This window comes from Eubalaena glacialis, chromosome 4 (genome assembly GCF_028564815.1).
Source record: "Eubalaena glacialis isolate mEubGla1 chromosome 4, mEubGla1.1.hap2.+ XY, whole genome shotgun sequence".
Classification (NCBI taxonomy): Eukaryota; Metazoa; Chordata; class Mammalia; order Artiodactyla; family Balaenidae; genus Eubalaena; species Eubalaena glacialis.
In genome coordinates, this window is record NC_083719.1 from 528,346 (window position 1) to 553,590 (window position 25,245).

At 57.5% G+C, this 25,245-nt stretch overlaps 1 protein-coding gene across 3 annotated transcripts; it reads right to left on the reverse strand.

Annotated features, from left to right (window-relative positions):
* Nucleotides 1-3,335: 3,335 nt before the first annotated feature.
* Nucleotides 3,336-25,199, reverse strand: BRD9 (bromodomain containing 9). Of its 3 annotated transcripts, none has more exons than XM_061189095.1 (16): nucleotides 25,042-25,199; nucleotides 24,172-24,386; nucleotides 23,738-23,870; nucleotides 22,142-22,202; nucleotides 21,561-21,705; nucleotides 19,544-19,654; nucleotides 18,751-18,926; nucleotides 17,428-17,560; nucleotides 15,731-15,806; nucleotides 14,472-14,567; nucleotides 13,882-14,014; nucleotides 12,011-12,122; nucleotides 8,538-8,576; nucleotides 7,353-7,452; nucleotides 5,165-5,332; nucleotides 3,336-4,103 (listed from the first exon to the last, which is right to left on the reverse strand). In XM_061189095.1, exons 1-16 carry the CDS (start codon nucleotides 25,091-25,093, stop codon nucleotides 4,003-4,005), a joined length of 1,851 nt encoding a protein of 616 aa, XP_061045078.1. In that variant the 5' UTR covers nucleotides 25,094-25,199; the 3' UTR covers nucleotides 3,336-4,002. The 3 variants fall into 3 exon arrangements, with proteins under 3 accessions (XP_061045078.1, XP_061045077.1, XP_061045076.1); XM_061189094.1 differs by having other exon boundaries at nucleotides 18,751-18,863; nucleotides 25,042-25,179; XM_061189093.1 differs by having other exon boundaries at nucleotides 18,751-18,866; nucleotides 25,042-25,179.
* Between the last annotated feature and the right edge of the window lie 46 nt (nucleotides 25,200-25,245).

Below are 25,245 nucleotides of genomic sequence, written 5' to 3' on the forward strand. Positions count from 1 at the left end.
TCCGTCCACAGAGGCGGCCTTGCCCGCGCCCCACGCACCTTCCTGGGGAGCCACGGCGCCGGGCAGGCTGGGTGGCGGAAGGCTGACCTCCTCCAAGCAGTGTGGCGGCCCTGCTCCTGGCGCCTGAGGGGACGGCTGGGTCTGGCCCAGATGGACAGAGGCACGAGTGGAGGAGCCGGCAGGTTACGAGGCCCCCTGGGTGGGGCTGGGGGCCGGTTAGGAGAGGGGGGCTCCTCCGCGGGTCGGGGCCCCTCTGCTGGGCCCTGCGCCCCAGCCTGACCAGCCCCTCCCCGCTCACCTGGCGTCCATTCCCTCAAACGGCAGCGCTGCCTTTGGCCCGACGGCACGGTCCTGGGAGCAAAGCACCACCGGCACGAGGATGCTCATCCGGGAAATCCCGGCTGACCACAGCCGGCAGGGGTGTGGGGGGCCAGGGGCCTCCCGGGATCGCCCACCTGGGGCCCCAGGGAATGAGGGGCTGCGGGCTGCTTCCAGGGCCCCTGCGCGCGGCGCCCGCCACGAGCAGGCCCGGGCTGGCGCCTCCACCCAGAAAGCACTTCCCAGGGAGGCAGGCGCCCAGGACGGGACCAGGCGGCGCCACGCTGCCGCCGCCGTCCACGGTACTGCCAGGGGCCCACAGACGCCTCCCGAGCCCCAGGGCAGACCATCAGGCCACCTGAGCAGGGTGTGAGCGCGAGAATCCAGCCCGCCGTGCAGCAGAGGCCGCGGGCTGCAGGGAGCGTCTTGAGCCGTGAGCTCTGGTGACTGAAAGCACAGCTCAACCCCGCAGAGAGCGTGGCCCTTGCTCCGTGCACTCCGTCCCCCAAGGTCCAGGCCCTGGGAGCCCCGGGGCAGCCACAGCTCCTGCCTGAAGCAGGCATCGCCCAGGCTGCTGGTCAGCGTGTCCTCACGGTTCTTCAAAGTGCAGATGAACGTCCCCACAGCCTCCTGCACAGAACACGCTTCTCCAGAAACACGTGTAAGGCCAGTGACCGGTGCAGGGGAGCCCGCACCCTCGCGATTTGGGGGGCTGATGACCTCAACACCAAGTGCCCCCCAAGTCCAGCCGGCCCCAGGGCATCGCTCGTGACTCTGAAGGGGGTCACCTGGGACTGAGGGGCAGGCACTCACCTCCCAGGGCACCCCAAGTCTGCAGTCGTGAGGGCCTCCCGACTGGCCTGGGGCCCGGTGAACTCAGCTGCTCACACTTCGGAGAAATGACCCTCCTTCAGAGGCATCGCTGCTCCACGGAACACCATTAAAAGCTACAAATTCAGGGCCTGCTACAAATTCACGTAAACATGCACAGCCACGATCCTCGCCCGGGGCAGCCAGGCCTCTCCACACCTAAACGTGTGAACCGGGATCGTCACACCCACCTCGGCCGGCTCCCGTCCCCGAACTGCTGCGTCATCCCCTCCCCGACCCAGACCCCCCACCTGGTCTTCACGGAGGGACGGATCAACAGGCCTGGAGTTCGGGGCGCTCACGCCTCTCGTGATAAGTAGCGCTCTGTAAGCCTGCCCGTGCGCACCTGGACCAGGAAAGCGGCCCTCACTGGGAGGGTCTCCAGCCCAGGTGGGGGACCAGGTGGGCGCGGAGGGGTAGTGGCCACGCCGGAGTCGGCGGCGGGCGGAGCGTGGGGCAGGCGCAGGCGCTGGCACGCGCCCCTCACAGGTCTTATTCTGAGGGAAGCTTCCAGCAGAAAAGCGCTGTAAGACGGACGGACGCTGGCCGTGCCACACTGTCCGCCCAGGCGGCCTCCCGGAAGCAGCCTTTCGTTTTCTCTCTCCGGGGAGTCAACAGTCCCCTGTGAGGCCTGCAGCCAGCATCCGGCCAGTGTTGCCCTGAGGGTCGCCCCCTCCACCCCAGCCACCTGGGCAGTTACTCTGACCAAGAGCGCCTGTGGGTCTCGGCTGGGATCCTGCCGGCTTCCTTAGGCAGAAGGCCTGGCACAGAGGCCCTAGGTCCCCCGGCTTCACGGCTGCGACACCCCCAGGAGTGGCCTGAGCCCCGGCAGGGTCTGGGGTGAGGGCAGGTCACCCGCAGGGCCCCACTAACACCTGCTACAACATGGATGACCCTTGAAAACCGTGCTGAGAGAAGCCAGACCCAAAAGGCCGCAGAGCGCATGATTCCACTTGAACACGAAGTCCAGGGCAGGGACGTCCGCGGAGACTGAAAGCAGAGTGGTTTCCAAGGGCGGGCGGAGGGGGACCTGGGGCAGGGGGGGCTGCCAATTGGTGCAGGTTTTCTTTCGGGGTGATGGAATGCTCTGGAATTTGAGAGATGGTGGTTTACGAAAACATGGGGGCCTGGGTCGGAGGGCCCTCCTTCCCAGCGGGCGTGCAGCTCTGAGTGGCAAGGCGGGCTCCCCTGTACACCGTGTGCCCCAGACTCCATCCGGCGAGTACGGGTCCCTGGGACACCCTGCCGCATGCACCAAGGCGCGGGGTCCGACCTCCTGTGTTCACAGCTGACACGGCCACTGTGCTGGAGACCAGGCCCTCAGGGGAGTCTGTGCTCCAGGGACTCATATCCTGTCTCGGCGGCCTTGCCCTCATGTGCTATACTCCACGTCACGCTGGTGTCTACTGGAGAACTCAGGCTGCGGGCCAGGGAGAGGCCACGCCCGCGGGGCTGCACCGTGGGGACCCCGCCTGGGATGCGCAGGGGTCCCGGCCTCCTGAGCCCTGGTGGGGGCAGAGCCCACCACCATCCCAAGGGGGGAAATCCAGATCCTGCCCCTCCCGGCCTCCCCACAGCTGGGGCGCTGGCTGAGGTGGGGGCTGGGGGGGCCTGCAGGGCAGTGGAGGGCCAGCCACAGGGTTCGGGGCCAGCTCTGCAGCCGGGCTGCGGCCCCGCGTAGGTAGGGAGGACGGCTGCCCTCCAGCCCTCCCGGGCGTCGGCTCCGTACCAGCCCTGCTGATAAACTCATCTGCTCACGTCGGCCACAGCTGCTCCTGACGCTTCGCCTGTGAGATGCCCTGTGCTCCCCTTTCCCCAGTGCTCACGGGGATCCTCGTCTGTCCAGACAGCGAGGCAGCCAGCCCTGCTCCCTGGCCTCTCGGCCACACGCCTCTCCCAGGACTGACCCTGCCCCGGGAGGTAACAGAGGCTCCGGTTTTACGTTTCACGGCGAGGGAACAGAACGGGAAACTGTGCGGGTATGGGCGTGACCCTGGACGTCACTGCGGTGCCAAGAACCGGGCCAGATGCAGAGGAGATGGCAGGAGACGGGGCTAGGAAGAAGGAATGCCATCCAGCTCGCATGACAAGGGTTTTTACTAAGTCACGTAAAAGGGGACACCTAGCAGTGCTGTAAATACGCGTAATGACACTCTTTGTGTATCTTTTTATTAAGATCTGTATTTACATTTTGCAAATACAAACAGGCATCCAGTAAACACTTCCAGAACAAAGAGCGTTTTCGGACACTTAACCCTTCGCCATGGCCAGCAGGACAGCCCAGCTCTCAGCAGAGGGCGCCCCTCTCAGCACAAGGCTCAGAGAACGGGGGACGCTGCCCTCACTGCCAGCTCCCACGCGGCCCCCACCATGACCCGCCTGGGAAACGTGGGGACGTGGGGCACGGGCGGGGCGGGAATATGTAGGATGCCCCAGGGAACAGAGACAGACACACCCACGTCTGCCTCCCAAGGGCTTCTCCCGGAGGACGCGGGGCAGACAGGTGCGTCCACACAGGCACAGAGAAGGACTTCACCGCCACCGAGAAGCTCAGAGACAGACCACACCCGCTTCCCAGAATCTGGGCACACACCCTTTATGAGTGATCTCCAACTCTTCAGGACGCACAGGACTATCCACAGAAACTCTGCATCCCAGCGCGGCTAACATGATAACAGACAATTCACCACCTCCCCGGGGCTGCTTCCCGCATGCCAAAGGGGACAAAATGAAAGTCTTCGTCTCACGACAAAAACTCTGTACATGCAAATAAAAACTTAAAAAATAAAAAACAATCAAAGACTATCTACAAGGCTAGTTCTTTGTGGAGGCTGCAGGTTCCGGGGACTGAAGAAACTCGTATGGGTCGTGGGTCCCCTCTGGCTGCTCCCCAACACTGAGGCGAGAAGGGCTTCCTGCAATCACGGGAAAGAAAGGACGTGTCAACCCAGGGTCTGCCACACGCGCGCAGCTCAGGACCCTCCTTCAGGGGCATCGCTGCTCCACGGAACAACTTGAAAAGCTACAAATTCACGCGTGCTGCACACGAACGTCCGCGTGGCTGCCGTCAGCTGAGCCCAGGCCTCAGCCCCGAGCCGTGGCTCCCAGGGACGGGCCACCCGATGGCCCCAGAAAGGGGGCCCCGAGCCTCCACGCAGCAGGGCTGCTGCTTCTGCAGGAAGGAAGGCTCCTCGGCCGGGGGCCCTCAGACAACCCCAGCCTCCGGAGGAGCCCCAGCGTCACCCTGAGTCCACCAAGACCTTGGGGTCCTCATATCTGGGGCTGCCCCAAGGTCACCTGGAACCTCCTTCACGTGCCTTTATCACAAGGTTAACGGGACCAAAATGCTGGTCCTTAAGACAGTTTTAGCCAAACCTCTACAGGCGATCAGTCCCCTCCCCCTCCCCCAAACGCCAAGATCTGTTACGTTGAAAGAGTAACTCAGTATCTGTATCTGGGAACGAAAACAGCAGCACAAGGACTGATCTGCACACTCAAGGGGCCAGGAGACACCCATCTGCTCCCCGGCCGGGTGGGGCCCCCATACACCCACCCGCCCTCACTGGTTCAGCAGGGGACTCCCAGGCCAAGCGAGGTCCCGTGCTCTCCCCACACGAGGGTCCTGCAGGGACACACTTGTCCACACGCTGTTTCAGGACCAGAAGTAGGAACAGCAGAGAGAAAGCAACGTTCCCAATCCCTCATTCTGGAGGCTGGCAGGTCCACGGCTTGGGGCTCCTCCTGACACAGGACCTGCAGCACCTTCCGGCCAAGCCCCCAAATCCCTAGACTGAGTCCCACCCAAACCCTTCACCTCAGTGCAGCCGCCTGACCCGGGAATCCCAGGGGACAGGGTCCTGGGGGGGCAGCGGGGCCCACAGAGCCCCGTGGGCCTGGACCCAGCCCCGCACGTGCCCTGGCCTCCCAGGGTCTTCCCAGCCGCGACCCACGCCACTCTGCACGAGGCGGGCCTCACCCAGGTGGTGCTGGTCCCTGTCAGAGGCGTTGGACAGGGAGCTGAGATTGGAGGACGGCCGCGAGCCCCCGCGCTCTGCCTGCGCCTCCTGCAGGTCCTGAAGGAGCTTCGTGGTCTCATCCAGGCTCAGGTGGCCGTCGTCGTGGTCCAGCTCCTTCTTCACTTTCCCTGCACACACGGGACGATGGGATGTGGGCCAGGCTGGCCAGCCCGTCCATCCGCAGCCACGCTCGCTCGTCACCACGCACACCAAGGACGACAACCGCCTGGCCGAGCCTGCCCTGCGCCAGTAGGAGGGCGGCCTCTTGGGGGGTCAAGAGCCGCACACGTGCTGCGGTCACCTGCGGCCCAAGCCCCCGGAAGGCGCGGCCCAATGGTGGGACAACGTTCGCCCTGCACTGACCTGGCTCTGTACCCTAAGACGGCCTAAGAAAAACCTGGACAGGGCCCGACGCTCCAAGCTGCCTAATGACCATCGGAACGGCGCCCGGCACGTGCAAAGGCGCGGACTAAATCCAGCGCATCCGGCCAACCACGACCCGGCAGGCAGAGAAACAGGGACACGCAGCCCCACCGGGGTGGGGGGGGGTGGGGGGGGGCGGGGAGCGTCACACATGAGATGTGGGGCCAGCAATTAGGAACACGCACCACGTGTGCAAAAGGCAAAGGACACGTGACCGGAGGCAAGAAGGGGGCGACGCAGGAGAAGTCGGTGGAGCTTCTGGGGGTGAAAAGAATGGCAGCTACAGCGAGCCCAGGAGACTGACAGGTCAGCAGCAGAAAGGGCGCCCAGTGCCCCCAGGACTCCGTCCGCCACGGCCCGAAACCAAGCAGAGAAAAGACCAAAGGCAAATGGGCAGAATCGGGCCCAGGAGAGTGCTGAAGAACTACAGCCAGACTCCCCACATTCGGTAAGAACCCCAAACCCCCAGGCCCAACGAGGAAACGTAACCCATGAAGAATAAACCTAAAGGAGAACAAACCAGGGCTGCTGTAACCAAACTACCAAAAACAGGTAATATGGAGAAAACCTCAGACTCCGCGAGAGGAAAAAGAACAGTTGGTCAGAAGGCCAGACCGGCCCTTGGCTGGGTCCCACCACCTGAGTGACCGAGGGGTCGATGTGCCAGACCGTCTGTGCCACGGTGTGCTTTGTCCTGGGCCCCTGCCTTCCTGCTAGGAGTCTGGGGCCTGGGGCTGGGCCAAGCAGAGGGTGCCGGTCGTCACAGCTCCGGCCGGGGGCTCGCGGGGAGGGCGTTGGCAGCTGGCGCAGGGTCTCCCGCAACAACACCCCCCCGGGCCCCTCCCCTTTGGGGATCCTGGACTTTGTCTTTTCGCTGTAATGAGCCGTGAGTACGACCACCACCTGCCGAGCCCTGGGGTCCTAAGGAATCACCACATCTGGGGGTGGTCCTGGGGACCCCTGAACCGCTGGGAAACCAGAAAACAGCCAGATGGCAGGCTGGAACGCAATCCTATCCATAACTGCGTTGAACACCAAAGGTCTGAAGCGCTCCAACCAGAAGGCAGGGCCTGCCAGGCTGCGTGACGGAGTGAGGCCCGCCTGACACCCTTCACGACGGGGTGATGAGGTCCACTTCCAACAGCAGGCAGGGGCCCGGACGCAGCCCCCGACCACAGGCCAGGCCATCCTTGCTGGGGCTCTTCTGGGGTTTCAGGGCGGTCAGCAGCACCTCTGGCCTCTGTCCACTTGAGGCCAGAAGCACCAGGTCCCAAGCGTGAGGCCAAAGATGTCTCCAGAGGCTGCCACAGGTCCCCTGGGGGAACTGCCCTGGGCGAGACCACCGAGGGGACGCACAGTACATCCAGCAGGTCTGAAGGGGGAGGGGAGGAGACGCTCCACGAAAACCACTGGCCACGAGGGGCTGGGAGGGCCTCGTCAGCACACAAGAGCCGAGGGGAACACAGAGGCATCTTCCCCGATGGGGCCGGCCCAGTGGGCACACATGGACGATGGTGGTGTGCACACCGCTGCACTAACCAGGGGCGGGACCCCAGCGGACGATTCCCAAGGATGGGGCCTGAGGTCAGACAGGAGAGCCGGGCGAGCCCCATTTGGAGTCACCTGGGGGGTCCTGAGGATGGGGGTCTTCATCGTGCGGCCAATGGGCAGGGCCGAGCCACCCTCCTGGGGGGCAGGGTACACACAGCGCCCGGCACAACCTACCCAGACAGCCGAGCACGGAGATGTCCAGAGAGACGTCCGAATAGGACTTCATGGCCATGAAGTCCAGGGTGGAGCCACCATCCCCGAGAGGGTCCCCCGCCTGCAGGAGACAAGCGACGTGAGATAGGAAAGGAGAGGCAGCTGACACGGATGTTAACGGCCTGCCAGCCACGGGGAGGCCAGGCCTGCCGCGTCGTGTCCACCCCGAGGAGCCCACGCCGCAGCCCAGGGGTGAGCTCCCAGTGGATGCCTGTACCTGGACCAGCAATGAAGACTGCCGGTCTCTGGGGACCTACAGGCGCTGAGGGGACCTGAGAGAGACCCAAGATCTGAAGGGCCAGGCTACCTTCCAGGAACTTAACAGATAACACGGCAGATTCCAGAGCAGCGCACTCTCCTTCCTTCTCTGGGCTGACCCGCGGAGGCCCTGCTGCGGGCCCGAGTGGGCGGTCCCTGCCCAAGGCGGCCTGCAGCCCATCCCAGCTCCTCGCAGACTGTGTGAGGCTGGCACCCAACGCCACACGTGTCTGTGTAACCCAGACAGAGGCCCGAGCAGAACCCTGGCTGCCCCGTGCACCCGGGGGAGATGCCCTCAGCACCCTCTCCAATTCTGCCCATCCAAGGGCCCCCACCTGACAGGCACCTGACGCTCTGCCCTGGGTGGGCCCCCCGGTCACCAAGGCCAGGTGACCCCTGCAGTCCAGGCCCCCACACCCTGCCCAGAGTAGTGGCACCTCTGCCCACATGGCCATGTGCAAAGCTGGGGGCCACAAGTGCTCCAAGTCACTCCAGGGCAGGATGAGGAAACCATGGCCGGACCGCAGCGGACCATTTCCTCAGAGAGTGCCTGCCCCGGCGCCGGCGAGGCCCCGGGACGCCCCAGCTGACAGCACGTGCCCGCCGGCAAGCCCACCTTCTGGGAGGACCGGAAGACCCCTGCTCACCCTGCGGGCTGCCCCGGCAGCCCGTGAATCCCTCTGTCCGATTTGGAGGAACGTGCTGTGCCCACACCCTCAGCCCAGTCATCACAATCGGCTGGGGGGACCACCACTTAGGATTCCTCATCAGCAACGTAGCCAGTTTCTAAATAAAATATCTCAACCATCCCACTTCAAAGGCCAAACGCAACTGTCCTCAGGGGAACCCGAACGATTAGGTTTCCGCTACCTTGTCCACGAGACTCACCTTTCCTTCGTCCGGGGGCTTCGTCGGAACGCTTCTTCTCTGCAAAGCAGGAGAGACAAGGACCAGTGCTCCCCAACAGCCTCACACAGGGCCACTCACCCAGCCGCCCACGCGTGAGGCGGACGCGGCCCACCCGCTGCTCCGAGCGGGCCCTCGTGGGGTCACGCTGCCCGGTGACTCACACGGCCCGCGGGTCGCAGCCAGAGCGAGGCCGCCCCTCGCCCCCTGGGGCCCGGCTCACTAGACCACCCTGGGGTGAGGTGGACACCCAGCAGAGCAGCCCAACCTGCGTCTGCATCCCCGGGGGCAGAAAACCAAAGAGGAAAGTCAGACGTTGGAAAAACAGCCGATGGTTTAACCCGGAAGATGGTTTAACCCAGGAGGTAGAGAGATGCAGAGACCAGCTGGATCCCGACAGAGCAGGACGCCTGTGGTGCCGCCGCCCTCGCAGGGATGGGGCCACAGGCCAGGCACCCTTCTCTCTGGCCTGCTCAGCGCCAGGGGAGGGCGTACACTTGACCACCCCTGTGACCACCACTCTGAGCACAGCGCAAACGCTGCCCTGAGCCGTGTCCTGTGATCTGGCAGGAGCACTGTCTGACACCACCCTAGTTCTGTGGACGAACCTAGGAACAGTTCCTCGGCCTGCATGCTCTCCACCTGCGATCTCTGGCTCAAGATGATGTTTCTGAGATTCGCTTGTGTTAAAAGCGTCACAACTTTTAAGTAGAAAAATAAATACTGCCATTGTTTTAACGTCTATTTCCTCACATAAACTTCTGCTGACATATACATTTCATTATTGGATGCTATTTATGCTGTGGCATGCCTGAAATTATGCCACTCTGAACACAGTTCACGTTCAGAAAAGTGATCAAACTGTTCTTGCCTCCTTTGTCATAAACTGGCCATAAGTGGGTGGGTTTATTTCTGGGCTCTCTATTCTGTTCCACTGATCTGTGTGTCTGTTTTTGTGCCAATACCACACTGTTTTGATTACTCTAGCTTTGTAGTACAGTCTAAAGTCTGGGAGGGTGATACCTCCAGCTATTCTGTCTCAAGATTGCTTTGGCTATTTGTGTTTCCATATCAATTTTAAAATTATTTGTTCCAGTTTTGTGAAAAATGCCACTGGTATTTTGATAGGGATTGCACTGAATCTGTGGATTGCCTTGGATAGCATGGCCGTTTTAACAATATTACTTCTTCCAATGCAAGAAAAGACAGGCTGTTCAACAAGTGGTGCTGGGACAACTGGACAGCTACATGTAAAAGAATGAAATTAGAACACTTCCTAACACCACATACAAAAATAAACTCAAAATGGATTAAAGACCGAAGTGTAAGACCAGAAACCATAAAACTCCTAGAAAAAAACACAGGCAGAACATTCTGATATAAATTGTAGCAATATTTTTGTTTTTGGATCTGTCTCCTAAAGCAAAGGAAATAAAAGCAAAAATAAACAAACAAGACCTAATTAAACTTAAAAGCTTTTACACAGGAAAGGAAACTATAAACAAAACAAAAAGACAACCTACTGAATGGGAGAAAATATTTGCAAATGATATGACTAATAGAGGTTAATATCCCAAATACATAAATAGCTCACACAACTCAACATCAGAAAAACAACCCACCCAATTAAAAAATGGGCAGAAGAACTAAACAGACGTTTCTGCAAAGAAGACATACAGATGGCCAACAGGCACATGAAAAGATGCTCAACATTGCTAATCATCAGGGAAATGCAAATCAAAACCAAAGTGAGTTATAACCTCACACCTGTCAGAGTGGCTGTCATCAAATAACAAATGCTGGAGAGGGCGTGGAGAAAAGGGAACCCTCCCACACTGTTGGTGGGAATGTACATTGGTGCAGCCACTATGGAAAAACAGTATGGAGATTTCTTCAAAAAACTAAAAACAGAACTACCATGTGATCCAGCAATTCCACTTCTGGGTATATATCCAAAATACATACTAATTCGAAAAGATACATGCACTCCAATGTTCATAGAAGATTATTTACGTTTGCCAAGACGTGGAAGCAACCTAAGTGTCCATCAACAGATGAATGGATAAAAAAGATGTGGTGTATATGCGTGCGTGCGTGTGTGTGTGTATATCTATACACACACACACTCTTACACACCCACCCACACACACATACATACAATGAAATACTATTTAGCCATAAAAAAAGAATGAAATTTTGCAATTGGCAATAACATGGATGGACTTGGAGGGTTTTATGCTACGTGAAATAACTCAGACAAAGAAACACAAATACTGTGTGTTATCACTTATATTTGTAACCTAAAACACACAACAAACCAGTGAATACAACAAAAAAGAAGCAGACTCACAGATACAGAGAACAAACTAGTGGTAACCAGTGGGGAGAGGAAAGGGGGGAGGGACAAGATAGGGGAGTAAGAAGCACAAACTACTCTGCACAAATAAGCTACAAGGATGTATTGTGCAACACGGGGAATAGAGCCAATATTTTATAATAACTAGAAATGGAATTTAAACTTTAAAAACTGTGAATCACTATATTGTATACCTGAAACTTACATAACATTGCACATCAACTATACTTCAATAAAAAAATGATAAAGAAAAGCACAATCTAGACTTCACACACAAAAAAGAAAAAAAGATATTTGAAGAAACAAAGGCTGAAAATATTCCAAATTTGATGAAAACTATAAACCGGTAAGCCCAAGAAGCTCAACAAATGTTAAGCAGAATAAATACAAGGAAAAGCACACGAAGAAACAACAAAAGTAAACGGATGAAAGTCAGTTATAAAGACCAAAATTTTAAAGTATCTAAAGGAGCAGGCAGCACTTTTTCTCCAAATGGCTGGAGAGCAAATATCTGAAGCGTTGCGGTCACGCACGGTCTGTAGCACGTTTTTCTTTTTTTCTTTAAACCTTCAAAAACTGTAAAAAACACTATTAGCTTATGGGCCAAAATTTGCCAATCCTTGATCTTGACCAAAAAAGACACATTACAAATGGAAAACAAAGATAAAAATGACTGCAGACACTTCCTCAGAAACAAAGCGAGTAAAACATCGTTTTAAGTAGAGGCTAAAACGTCACCCTATAATTCCACACCGGGAACATAACTTTCAAAAATGAAGGAAAACGAAGACACTTTTCAGATAAAGAAAAAGCTAAGTAAATTCGCAGCCAGCAAATCTGTCCTTTAAGAAACTTCAAAGGAAAGTTTTCAGGACGAAGAAAAGTGACAGCAGATGAAAGAAATGTAGGTCTAGAGAGCGATGGAGAATACGTGCTAGACAGAGAGGAACTCTGTAAGTTTCTCTGAAAGACAACTGACTAAAGTAAAAACAAAGAATAAATAATAACCAGAGAGGGAGGAACAGCCACCGATCACCTAAAAACAGCACATCCCCTAGCGCCTGGTCCGGCGGGCACAGGAATGGCCCAGCGCGCCCACCTGCCTCAGCTGGAAGAGCATCCGCGAGTGGTCCCCGCCCGTGATCTGGTCCAGGAGGTCATCCACCAGCTTCTTGCTGTAGCTCCCGGCATCCTTCACGAACTCCTGCAGGCTGGGAGGGGCCGCGAGAGAACAGGCTGGAACCCACCCTCCGCGCCCACTCCCCATCCCGGCTGCACGCCCCTCAGACATCCCCCCACAGGACAGGCTCTCCCTGAGCGCTACAGCCCTCCAGGTGGGGCGGCTTGGGGAGTGGACAACAGCCTTCATCAGAGTGGCCCATGACCCAGAAAAATTAAAGAGCAAAGTGAAGAACACGTATCCGCATACCGACATACCTCACGCTAACTTTCATAAAAGAAGCACGCTCCTATCTGCTTGTTTTGGATTTAGAAGCACAGGGAGATCGAGGAGAATGTGCAGCGGAGGGCTCCACACTGGGGGGCGGGGGGCGCAGGTATGGGAGCAAGACTCCCCACGTGCACCTTGAGTGTCATTTTGATTTCCTGACCGTGTGGAATGCTTGAAAATCCAAAATAAGACTAAATAGCAAATTTGGAAAGGAGCCCAGGAACGGAACCGAGAGCCCAAGCAGCAGAGCCAGACCAAGTCCCAGAAGGGGCCCCGGACTGCAAAGGCCCTCACGTGGGGCGGGGAGGGCTGCGGGCCTGGAGGGTCTCCACCAGGAGCCTTGGGGTGGGGAGCAGGGCCGAGCAGCAGCTCTCCCGGGGGCCTGGGAGTGCCCAGGTGAAGGGGCGCTGGCACCTCGAAGGGCGCGGCCTGCGTCCTGGGCTGTTCAGGAGGCCCGGGATCCGTAGGCCTTCCAGGAGCAGGCGCCGGGGGCGAGCTCGTGCTGGCCGCACTTGCTGCCTGAACCAAGGGGAGCGGCGCCCCCAGAGCTGCGAGCCGAGGAGAGGGCCACCACTCGGGACACGAGCCTCCCACCTGCAGCTTCCTCCTCTCTTCTTTACCTTCACTTCTTTTTTCGCACAAAAATCAGGGTGAGGTATTCATTTACTGTATTAGGGGCTAACTGATTTCTTGTTGTGTGCTCTTCAAAGATATTCCATATTCTCTTTGGAACAAAACAAAGATCTAGCATGGGAAGACTATTTCTCAGAGACTAGCAAAGTCGTTACTTTCCCCATAGAAAATCACTAAAATTCTAAAAGAATGATCCACTTCTACTTCATCTCAGAAAACAAAAAATACGAAAACAGCCCCATAAAAATGCAGTGCTCTATCACGAATTTTAACATCACATTTTAATCGCAGCTGGGGCTGAACCGCGTTCCCAAAACTCTCACGTTGAGGCCCTGAGCCCCCACGCCTCAGAACGTGACTGTATTCTGAGACGGGGCCTTTAAAGGTGATGAAGTTAAAACCAGGTCTTTGGGGGGCCTAACCTTGGTGTCCCCAGAGGAAGGGAGCTCCGGACACAGATGCGCAGAGCGAAGCCGGGTGAGGGTGCGGGGGACGGCGGTCTGCACGCCGGCGAGCGAGGCCGCGGGAGGCGTGCCCTGCCCGCACCTGCACCTCGGATTCCCGCCTCCAGGGCTGGAGACCCTGAGCGCGTGCGGTGCGAGCCGCTTTGTTTGGCGGCTGGAGCCCTCACGCAGCCACGAGACCCTCTTCAGGACAGCCGTGACCCCGGCTCTCCCTGACGGCACACGGCCGCCCCACACACGGGCTCCCGTGGCTCCGGCCTGGACCGTCATCACCCCCAAACCCCGACCGACCGAGTGACCCGAGCTTCAGGGCCGCCTGCGGTGGCCGCGGAGGTTTCCTGGAAGCAACCCGGCCCCGCTGCCGGGGACGGCGCTCGGCCCCCACCCCAGCCCTGCCAGCAAGAGGGCCGCGCCGCCGCCCACCTCAGCGCGCACTGCACCCCCGTCTCGTCTCCGTAGGCCGAGTACAGCAGCTCCACCTCGTCGCACTTCAAGTCGCCGAACACTGAGTTGTTGTGCGTGGACAGCGCGGTGCTGGCGCCGGACAGGAAGGTGACTGGGGGGGCGGGGCGGCGTCAGGGCTGCGGGCTCACGCGGGCCACGCCCCGCGCCCCCGAGCAGCCGCCGCGCCCCGCCCACGCCGCGCCCTCCGAGGAAGGGGGGTCCCGGCGGAGCCGCGCAAACCGGAGCGCCCAGCGTGACCCCCACGCGTCCTCCCGCCCTTCGCGCAGGGTCCCCGCTGCAGGCAGTCTCGCGACCCCTCCAACGGATGAAGCGTGACAGCTTGTTGGAGGAAACGTACACCGCACCCGCAGGGCGGCCGCCAAGTGCAGGCCCCGCCCCCCCAGCGGCAGAGGCGGCACCTGCGCCCCCCCCCTGCCCCGCCCCGCCCCGCCCCGCCCGGTGGGCTCCCGATTCCCACCGCTTCACGCGACCCGACTTGGGAGATTAGAGTCAGAACCAGGACCGGATGCGGTGCCCACACGGTGAGCCGGGGCCGCGGGGGCACTCACCTCTGCTCCTTCTCTCCTCCCTGAAGCCCAGCGCGGTGAAGCCGGGCAGCAGCTTGCTGGACAGCGCGCTCAGGTCCACCGGGTGGGTCTCCTCCTCTGCAAGGGGACCGGGGCCGTCAGCAGCTGACCCCAGAGCCCCCAGCCCCAGGCAGTGATGGGCGCACGCAGGAGGGCGGGCCCGGGGGCTCCCTGTACCCATCTACAGCCCATCTACCCAGCCGGCTGCCTTTCTCTCATCTCAGCTGCACGGTGATCTCACCTTAGTGCCCCCCCGAGCTCTCACGACGACAGGCCAGCTGTCTGCCCACCACAGGGCAACATAACCTTCCCAAACCCACGCTACCGCTCACCACCTCTGAGAGACCTCGGGCCACGTGCCACAAGAGCAACAGAGCAGCCTGAGGGCAATTCCTACACTGAATTCGCCCTTCAAGTTGCTCACGTGACCTGAGCAGGACCTTCAAATCCCCAATCTGAACCTTAATCTCACGTTCTCTAAGTGTTGACCAGCTCGCCTGTTCTCTTCTAACGAGAACGTATGATTCACTCCAACTGAAGGTCAAAGGCAGTGGTCAACGCTTGTCCTCCTCAAACATCAGAGGACACTGAGTGACCCTGCTCATCTTGGCGGTGGCGGGGAAGCACCGAGGGGCATGCTGGGCCATGAGAGCCGTCCCACATCCACGCAGGTGAGAACAAGGGGAGTGTTTCACCTGCTGTGTGTGAGACAAACCTTTGAAATACTTTTCCAGAAGATGGAAAAGTGTAAAAGTACTTTAAAGACCACAGCCGTGACCATACAGGTTGGATGGACCCTCCTTTCAAGGAAGCTCATGCCTCCTTCGAAACCTTCCCTGATGTAATTGCCAAACAGGCCGTGTGGGGCAGACGCCTGCCTCGTTCTAGCTTTGAGGGCGGGCAGAGCCCAGTGCCCCAGTTCCAACAAAGGAGCCTCAGCTGGGCTGTGAGGCAAACCCAGCTCCCAGGGCTTTGCTGCAGCTTTGGGGAGCGCGACCCAAAGCGCTTGGGGCTTGGGGGCCCTTGGTCCGAAAGGTCTGACCAGCATCTCCATCCTTGCTGGACGGCCGCCCACGGTCCACAGACCACATTTGCATCCTGCTGTGTGGGAAACCGGACACGCCTTTATCTACACTTCCCCACAGCGTCCTGACCAGGGAAAAGGGGCATCTCGGGCAGGCTGTGAGGTGCAAGGTCACTGAACGGGACAGAGGTGAGGAGCGCACGTGTGAGCCACCCACCGTCTGCGTCCGGCTCGGCCGTGTTGACCACGCTGTAGAGCAGGCTCCCGTCCCCATTCTTCTTCAGGTAGCCCATCTGCAAGGAAGCACGCCTGAGCGCCCACTCTCCGGATGGCCCCGGCTCCCTGGCCCAGGGCTCCACCGAGGCACCAACAGAACAAAGGCCTCCGAGGATGGCCTGAATCCTAAAAGGCCACGAAGTTACTCGTTTCCCTGTGAACAAATGGCCACGTGCACACGTGTGCGATCGAGGAACTTCTGGGACGGGCTCCTCGGGACCCCTTCCAAACAGGAGCTTTGAAGACAGAGAACGAAACCTAGAAACAGCCTTTTCCAGCAGTCAGAGGCCCGAGCAAAGCGAGCTGGAGCGGGACCTGGTCAAGGAGACCAGAGATCCACCTCTGACACCCGTGGGAACTCATCTCCAGTTGAAAACCAGCCTGCGCCTAAGAGCAGCCCCCCTGCACAGGCTGTCGGGAGGGCCCAGGAAGGGGAGGCTGCCGTGTGGGTCAGTGTGTGCGAGGGGCCCAGCGTCCGAGCAGGGTGAGTAAGGCACGGGTAGAGGGGGATGGAGAGGGGATGTAAGTCGGGTTTCTCACTGTGGAACTACGAAACTGTAAGGGGGAAAAGCAAAGCAGACCCACTGATGTTGGACGGAATTGAAGGTCTCAGTGTGAAAACGCGGTGTTCAGTGAACGTAAACACAGCTATCAGTACAGGCTGTACGGATGGACGGGGCCTTCCTAGCTTTGTCCACCAGGGCCCAGGTCTAGGTCTGGGATGCTGCTCTCCGCTAGGAAACCAGAGCTCCTTGGAGAAATGCTGACTCCAGGGCTGAAAGGCCACAGGAGTGCAGACAAGCGAGCTCAACAGAAAGAACTATCACGTGAGCCACACGGGCAACTTCAAACTTTCTAGAAGGCACATTGGAAATAAAAAGAAATAGGTGACGTAAAATGTTACGTATTTTATATAACCCAACACATCCAAATCGTTACCACTTCAAACTTCTTTATGTAAAATGTAAATTCCAACGCGTGTTTCACAGACTTAGTACAAAAAAAAAAAAAGTAAAACTGTAATAAGTCTTTACACAGACTGCAGATTGAAATAAAATTTTAGACATTATCAGGTCCAACTAAACACTAGGGTTAATTTCACCTGTGTCCTTGCTAACACGACTACTAGGAAGTTTAAAGCCGCACACGTGTGTGACTCACCCTATTTCTATCGGATGCACGGATGTAGGACACCTTGTGTGTTAGAGAGAAGGTGCTCAGAGGAGCGCAGGGCCCCCTCGTGAGGACCAGCAGCCCTCTGCACAGGCTCACACCTGGGTCACACCCACGAGGGACTGCAGGGGCACACAGACACGTGAGCACACGGGGGAAAGGATTCACCTACAGCGGAGAGTCCCGGCCGGCTCGGCCTCGGTCCAGGGACAGAGGGTAGCGCCCCTGCTGGCGGGCGGCCCGCACACAACCACACCCGTCCTGTCCTTGAGGTGCCCTTGGAGTCCCTCCCCGCCCTCCGGGAGACCGGCCAGCAGGCTACCCCGGCCAGTGGGGACGAGGAGCCGACCCCTCCGGTGGCAGCAGCACCGCCGGGACACCAGCGGGACTCTGGCTGACCTCTCGCTCGTGACGGCCGCGCCGCTGTCCCGGCAGAAACGCAGCCGGCCCGTCGGGGAGAGCTACCTTGCCACCCGGGAGCAGCCGGCTGATCCTGTCCCGGGCCTCGTCGGCCGCGTGCTCCACCAAGGCCAGGACGTGCTCCTCCGCGGTGCTGTCGGTCAGGCTGCAGGCGTTGCCTTCCGGCTCGAACATGCAGCTACGAGGCAGGAACAGGCAGGAGTCACCGGGCCGCACGTGGCACGCTCACCCTCATCCCCACGGTCCGTCCCTCACGCCACGCCGGGCGCAGCACAGGGCTGGCCGGCGGGGCGGGGCAGAGCGCACTGCAACTCCCTGCCTCTACTTCCGACAAGACGCGAAGGTACCAGCCAAGCAGGCGCTCCGCGTTTCTTGCATCTCGGCTGCACGTTTTGGTCACTTGAAGAGCGACAGAAGCCTCACGGGTTAGTGCCACTCAAGGCGTCAATAGAAAAAATGACAATCCCACGCGGGGCTGGGGCGCTGGCAGTAAGCCTGGGCTGGAGGGCGGCCCCCCAGGACCCGGGGCGCCTAAGACCGCAGAGGCGGAGGAAGAGCGGACTGCCAGCGCCCGAGGGAGACGCCCCCCGCCCCCTCCCAGCGGGAGGCTCTAGAAGCAGAGGCGCCGGGCCCCTGCAAGGAACTGTGGGGCTGGGGTGAGCCCTCCTGGGGCTCTCGAGCCTACGGAAGGCCCTCGCTCAGGCCCAGGCTCACAGCTACCGGCGCGGGGAGCCCGCCCTCACGCAGCCGTCTGCCCAAAGCAGCACACCCGTGCCGAGCCTGCGACGGGCAAGCCCAGGCCGCCAATGCGCGTCCTACGCAGGACAGCATGTCTTGGGAGTGAAGGGTCAACAAATATTCACACAGAGCACGGGTGTGGGAATAGCAGTGACTGGTCAGCAGTGGACACCGCAGAGCCAAACAGCTGGCCCTGGCGAGCCACGCCTGGGACAGAGCGTGTGTGTGGCCGGCCGGTCGGCGGGGGTCCGTCAGGGCGACAGCGACTCTTTTCCAGGACAAGTCATTGTGCACTGGCACGCGGAGAGTGTGGGTCACAGAGCAGAGAGCCGCGCCCCTCACAACTGACCCCGGGGCGCAGGGTCTTCTGACACTCCCAGCACCCACCGCGGCCACCTCATTCCCAAGGTGGGCAGGGAAGAAGGGTCGCCTCCCTCTGACACAGGGTCCAGGGCTGTCCCAGCTGCCTTGAAAGCCCGGGGGCTACAACATGGCCCTTGGCTTCCAAAAAGCAAACTCTCCCGCCAGCAACACAGGCAGCCTGTCCACAGCAGCTGCACAGACCCGCGAGGCCCAGCTCGTCACCCGCTCCCCACAGAGCCCTGGCCCCCAAGGCGGGTGGTCCTTTACCTGATGACTTCTCTACTCGGCCTTTTGGATTTCTTGGCAGTTTCTACTTGTACGGGCACAACTTCAGGGACAGGCTCCTCGACGGCTGTATCTTCGTTGCCCAAAAGAGCTGCCTGCTGAGAAAAATCCATGTCCTGCATAAACGACATGCTGCGCTTCAAAGCTAACAGCCGCTCCTAGAATCAGAAAGGACAGAGCAGCAGGGACTTTACCTCTCCCTCCGGCCAAGGCACCATGACGATGGGATGGGATGGGTGGCCACAGCCTCACCTGGCCTAACAGCTAACCTGCCACGGGGTGCGGCACCAAAGGGCGTGCCAACTGGCCGGGAGTGGTCAGAGCCGGCGGGGATGCACCTCACCTATGGGCTGGTCAGGCCCAAGGCACTGGTCCTAGATGCGTGACGCATGCAGCCTGGCTCACGGTGAGAGGTCGGGGAAGCCACCTGGGACGGCCGGGATGGCTGTCTGGCTTCAGAGAGGCAACCACGTAAAACAAGCCTGCAACGCAGGCTGCGACCCAGTGAGACCAATAGATCCGGAACTCTGCACCAACTCTACGCGAGACCCTGCAGCTGGGGCAGGAGCAGAGAGAAGAGAGCGCCTGCAGGAGAGGGGCGTGGGGAGGGCGGCTGGCTGGGGGGCTACCCTAGAGCAGAGGGTCCACGCCGTGGCCAGGGGCGGATGGATGGAAGCGTGTCAGTCGCTGTGAGCTTCTGTTTAGGCACAAGGACCGTGGAGGAGGAGGGCGCTCACAGCCGTGGCTCCTCGCTCGCTGTCAGAGGGCCCCTTACTTTGCTCATCATCTTAAAGCCCGCGTGGAGGATCTTCTTAGCTAACTTGTAGTACACGGTGTCTGGTCTGTTGTACGTCATTGCATTATCACACATCAGTTTGAAATCTGCCTGAAAAGAAAATGAATTCATCAAGTTTGAAACACCACAGATAACAACAAAGAGTTGAGATTTCTATCAAAAGAGGCCAGAAGTGGCTGAAACAGAGTGGAAGACAATTTGGCTCTTTAATTCAAAGAGTAATCGTTGTGAATTTATATGAACTTTGACAGGTTATTTTCCACTACGGATTACTATAAGATATTGAGTATATAGTTCCCTGCTCTATATAGTAAGTCCTTGTTGCCTATCTGTTTTATATATAAAAGTCTGTAACTGTTAGTCCCAAAGTCCTAATTTATGCTCCCCCCATGCCTTTCCCCTTTGGTAACTGTAAGTTTGTTTTCCAAGCCTATGAGTCGGTTTCTGTCTTGTATGTAGATTCAGTTACATTTTTTACATTCCACAAGTAATGTCATATAACATTTGTCTTTGTCTGACAATACTTCACTTAGTATGATCATCTCTAGGTTTATCCATGTTGCTGCAAATGGTAATACTTCATTCTTTTTTATGGCTGAGAATACTTTTTAAAAACTCAGAGAGATTTTCATAATTGTTCATTGGTCTTTACTTGTATGAAAAATATTCCAGTGAGAAGCTTGCCAAAGTGTGTAACTGCTTTCTGAACGTAATACATTTCACAGGAGTAAAATGCTGGTTCCCTCTGCTTCCTTCCTGACCCACCCTATTCCCTCTCTTTGGAAGGAACCCAGACGTTAATAGGAAAAAAACCCAACAACCGGTTCTTTCAAGCAAAAGCAGAGGGATGAACTGAGAGGTGGGCATGTCCTCTATCTCTGGGATTTTTCCAAAGGATTTAAAATTCTGTCTACAGACAGTTACTCTAGTACCGTTAGAAAACCACCTTCCCCTAAAATAAAGAAGAGCCTTCGTGAAAAACTTACAATAAAAGTAAATGCTTTGAAATATCAGCATTTTACCACCTAGCCAAATTCCTTAGGGTACACCTGTCACAGGTGAGTCAGACCTCAGGCTGGACGACTGCTAACGTAGCGTGTGCCACCCGGAGTCCTTACCAAGTCACGTGCCAGTGTCCCCAGGGCTGGGACTGAGGCCGTAAAGTCCCTCTGTCACAGGTCCCAACCGTGACAGGTTCAGAACACTCTCTGGAGGACACGTCTTGGCTTTGTCACTGGGTGAGTGACCAAATTAGGGGCCTGCAGGTAGACAGGTCGCCTCTAGGACATGGATTATGATTAACCACCTGCCCACAGGAGTAGTGCCTGGCCTTCCTATGAAAACTTTCCTTTTCTCCCACCCTCCCTTTAGTCTACTGTGCTGTTTCTGCAGGTCAGCAAACCCTTTCAGTAAGGTCTCCAGTAATAAAAACAGAAAAGCCAAGCTTTTCCGAAGTTAACAGAACCTAAGAAAGAAACCTAATGCCTTTTTCTAAGTGACAGTATTGTCAATGTTGTCAGGCATTCGTTTTGATCTTCCCCCGAATCTGAAAGCCAATAAGCCATTTTTCCCTTTCACAGCCAGTGCTGAGAAACAGGGAGTTAGGGACAGAGCACTCAGGAGACATAAAGATTTATTATCCTAAAAAATTTAAACTCCCGGTTATTAAGATAAGGAAAATTATGTTTCTAAAAATACCCATTCTGGAGCCAGGCCAAAAGCAACACATCCTCGCTTGACCCAACATGTCCATTTATGCCAAAACAGTAACTTAAAAAAGAAACACGTCTACTAGCACGCAACGTACAGGCCAGCTTCTAGACCAAAATACTGAGAAAAGTACAACCAACCCCTATGTTGGCGAAACGTCAACCCAACACAGAAACACCCACGAAAACTTGGAACTGGAAACAACCTAAGATGTATGAAGTGTCTACTGGACGTGAAGACACATGGAGCCTCCTAACAATGACTTCAGGAGCTGAAATGAATTTACCTTAAATTCCGTGACTGACTTGTATTCATTAGCTACAATTTTGTCTTTCATTGTGCCAAAATCCATCGGATGTTTTATTATCATTGAGTATCCGGGAGCAATTGCATCGGTGACAGGAAAAGCAAAAAATCCATGAGGATCTTTTCTGAAAACACAAACATCTTTATTTAAACTGGGAAAACCCTGAAATCTAAATTTCTGAACAAAACCCCTCACAGTAAAAAATTTGATACAATTAACCAAATTTTAAGATTGTTTCTTAAAAATAACAAATAAAATTTATGCTCTTTAAAATTGTGGTATTTTGGATACACTGAAAATTCCAAAACTACCGTCCCAGCTCCTGCCATGACTCTACGTCAGGGCGTCTGACAACCGGTGCAGACTCAGAGGAGGTGAAGGAGGTGTTCTGGAGCCCTCCCGGCTCCGCGCCCACGTGGCAGTGCCCCACCGCCCCGACCGAGCGGTACCCAGTGAAGGTAAAGTGCCTGCTTCACAGGGGACGGGGTGAGGCAAGAACGCCAGAGGGAGAAGGCACCTCGGATGTCCCCTAGCACAAGCTCTTTAGAAAAGCTCTTTACCTCTGGAGCTGGCGGAGGAAATGCTCTAGTAGTTGCTGAATAGGCGTACTCTCGTTTTCAGCTGACGATTTAAAAAGTAAAAAAATAAAATTGAACAAAAGGATTTTGGTATCACTTCACCAGAAAGAAAACTCCAATTTCGTAGTACTTATTTATCTATTTCTTGTTCTACAACGTTTTGGGTTCAAATGAGAACTGGATATAAAGATAAGCAGACCCCGCAAAGCTCAGCAGGGTGAAAAAGGGCACCCTCCGCATTGGTCCCCTAAACCCCTCAGACTGCCAACACCCCTCTAAAACAGTGATGTGGAGCCGTCCCTCATCACCCTGTCTCCAGCCCCCATCACTCCTGGGCCTGGGACCGTCCACACAAGGTATGAAGCAGCAGAAGGCGGCTCTGGACACCCAAGCTGACCCTGGATGCACCGATATCGTTGTACTTGATATCGTTTACGGGCCTAAACTTCTGGGCACGCCTCTGTTTATCTGTAAAATGGGGATAAAAATGAGGGTTCCTGTGAGGACTCCAATTGTTAACTACGTCTCTGGGCCCACAGTGTGAAAAACACGGTTCTCAGGGAATGTGAACGCAGATGTCGGTACAGGCTTCCTTCCACAAGAGTATGTATTAAATGGTCCTCCCTAGCTTTGTCCCCCAAGGCCCACACCCAGCGCCCAGATCTGGCATTTTGAATGCTGTTCTCCACCAAGGAACCAGGGCTCCTTGGGGAAATGGCTCACTCCCGGGCTGAAGGGCAACACGAATGCAGACCAGTGGGTCCCAAGAGTGACGCTCTCGAGAGTGATCAGGACAGGTCCAAGAGAGCATCATCTGATCATGAGCTTTTCAGGGCTACCGGGGCAGGTGCTAAACGTATGCCCTCAGACAGCTTGTTACGCAAATTAAGCTAGCAATTACTAGTAACTGTAGTAACTTCAGGCGCGTTCATCTGAGGAACTGATGCTCTGGGCCTGACCTTCTCTGCTCCACAACAGGCCCAAGGGCCCTGAGTCCTACTTGTTCCCTACAGCAATGACTCCCGCAGGAGAGGGTGTTGCCAGGAAACAGCAACCCCACGACTGCAATACAGTACCTCCCCCCCCACCCCGGCAAATCAAAGGTGGTCAGACCCCAAGCCAAGAATGAAACACCTGCAGGACAAACCTGCCTCCCATTCAGTACCTCCCGACAACCTGACAGCCTCTGATGGAAGTGACCACACACAAATCAGAGGGTCCCGAGCACTCCAGAAGCCTTTCTCTGCTGGAGCCAGCAGAGCTCCCAAGGAAGCTGATGTCCTGCATAACTGATGCCAGCACTAGCCTCCTGCCGTCTACGATGAGCTTCTCATTAGCTCATGGGCTTAAAAAAAAAAGCGGCCAGGAGCAGCGGTGGGCCAAGCCCTGCTCTACAAGTTCAAAGAGGACGGCAAGAACCTCAGGTCCATCCAGCTACTCTGTGTGAGGCCCTGGAAGAGAAAATGCTGTTCCTTCCTTCCTATGCTTCTCCCAAGAGTTGAAGGGCGGATGCCAACCACTAGTTCACAGCGACAAGCTCCGAAGCTCCAGGACGTCTGTGAAAACGCCGCCACTTGCCTGGCTGTGTCCGGCATGCTCGCACAGGCCGGTCGGGCGGCGGCTCCACCTCCACCTTCTTCCCGGGATCAAAGTCGTCCGCCTCTCCCTCTGTGTCACAGTGTTCCTTTTCCCGTTTCCGCTTCTTCTCTTCCTGTGAGGCAGGGTCAAGGCAGCGAGAGCAATGAAGCAGTTGTTAACAGATCTCGTGTTTCTAAGGGAAAGCTAAGAGAGAAAAGCCCTCTTCCAGAGCCTCTTCTTACTCGAGACCACCACCCTTCAAAGACCCACCCCCCCCCCCCGAGGGGCCAGGCAAGAAACAATGCACAAAGAGCCAAAACCGAAGCAACTGACCTCTGCAGGGTGCACCCTACTAGAAACAGAACACCCCCTTCCTGAGGCCAGGAAGCCCTTACTCCACCTGCCCCCCAGGGGTTTCGGCCGCCCTCGCTCACCTTTCGCTTCCTCCTTTCTTCATCGTCAAGGTGCTTCTCCTTCTCCGACTTTTTCTTTTTCTTCTTTTTCTTCTCCTTGTGCCTCTCTCGCTCGTGGTCTGACCTGTCATCGTAGTAACTGGAGTCGTGGCCGGACCCCGAGAGCTCTGTCACTTCACTTCCTCCAACCTTGAGCACCAGCTTCAAGGGCTTCTCCAAAGGCTTGTCTGCATAGTCTGTGGACACGCAGGCGGCCTTCACCGTGTGTGCTCAGGGCGCTCACTGCTGCCCTGTGGGCAGCATGGCGGGCCCAGGGTGGGGTGTCACGGGGAGGACACAGAGGCCCAGGAAGGTGGGGGGATCAGCTGAGCTCAGGGGGACAGCAGGGGAATGCCAAAACCATCAGCGAAAGATGCTGATGGGTGCAAAGACAGGTGGGGTGCTCCTTCCCCCCCCCCCGCCCACAGTCATTCTCAGGGGGGCTGCAGGAAGATCTCTGGGTCACTGTCAGGGGGCAGGAGCCAGACCACGCCTGGGGCCCAGGCGCCCAATCCCCTACCCCCAGGTCCTGGCCCGTGGTCACCCCCTTCCTGTCCTGAAGCAGCCCCCGTGCGGCGTCCCTGACACCGGGACCAGGGCTGCCGGACCAGGGCACAGGCGGGAAAGGCGCGAGAAGACCTCGGGAAACACGGACGAAGAACCACAGAGATGCTCAGCGCTTCTCTCCAGGATGCGGCCAGAGGTAGACGGACGCTTGAGAGGCGCGGCCCCGAGACCCCCGCCGGCGCGCCCCGGACCCCCGCTCGCGTCCCCGGGATCCCCGCCGCCTCGAACGCCAGCCCGCCCGCCCGTCCGCCCTCCCGGCGTCACAAAGCGCGTCCGCCGCCTCACCCTCGTACGACGAGCGCCACTCGGCCTTATGCTTCTTGTGCTTCTTGCCCATGGCGACGGCGCCGAGGACAGCAGCGAGCCCTGCCGGACCGTGGCCGCCGCCCCCCAGCCCCAGCTCTCCGCCCGCCTCGCCGCGGAGCTTGTAGGATCGCGCCGGAAGCGGGCGCCGCGGCCGGAAGTGACCCGCCCGCCGGCGCCGGCGCT

Coding starts and splice junctions, on each gene's coding strand:
- BRD9 (XM_061189095.1), bottom strand. CDS start 25,093: ATGGGCAAGAAGCACAAGAAGCATAAGGCCGAGTGGCGCTCGTCGTAC. Junction 18,927..19,543: donor GCTTTAAGATGATGAGCAAA/GTAAGGGGCCCT, acceptor TTCTGATTCTAG/GAGCGGCTGTTAGCTTTGAA. Junction 17,561..18,750: donor CCGAGTAGAGAAGTCATCAG/GTAAAGGACCAC, acceptor CCTGCCTCGTAG/CTGCATGTTCGAGCCGGAAG.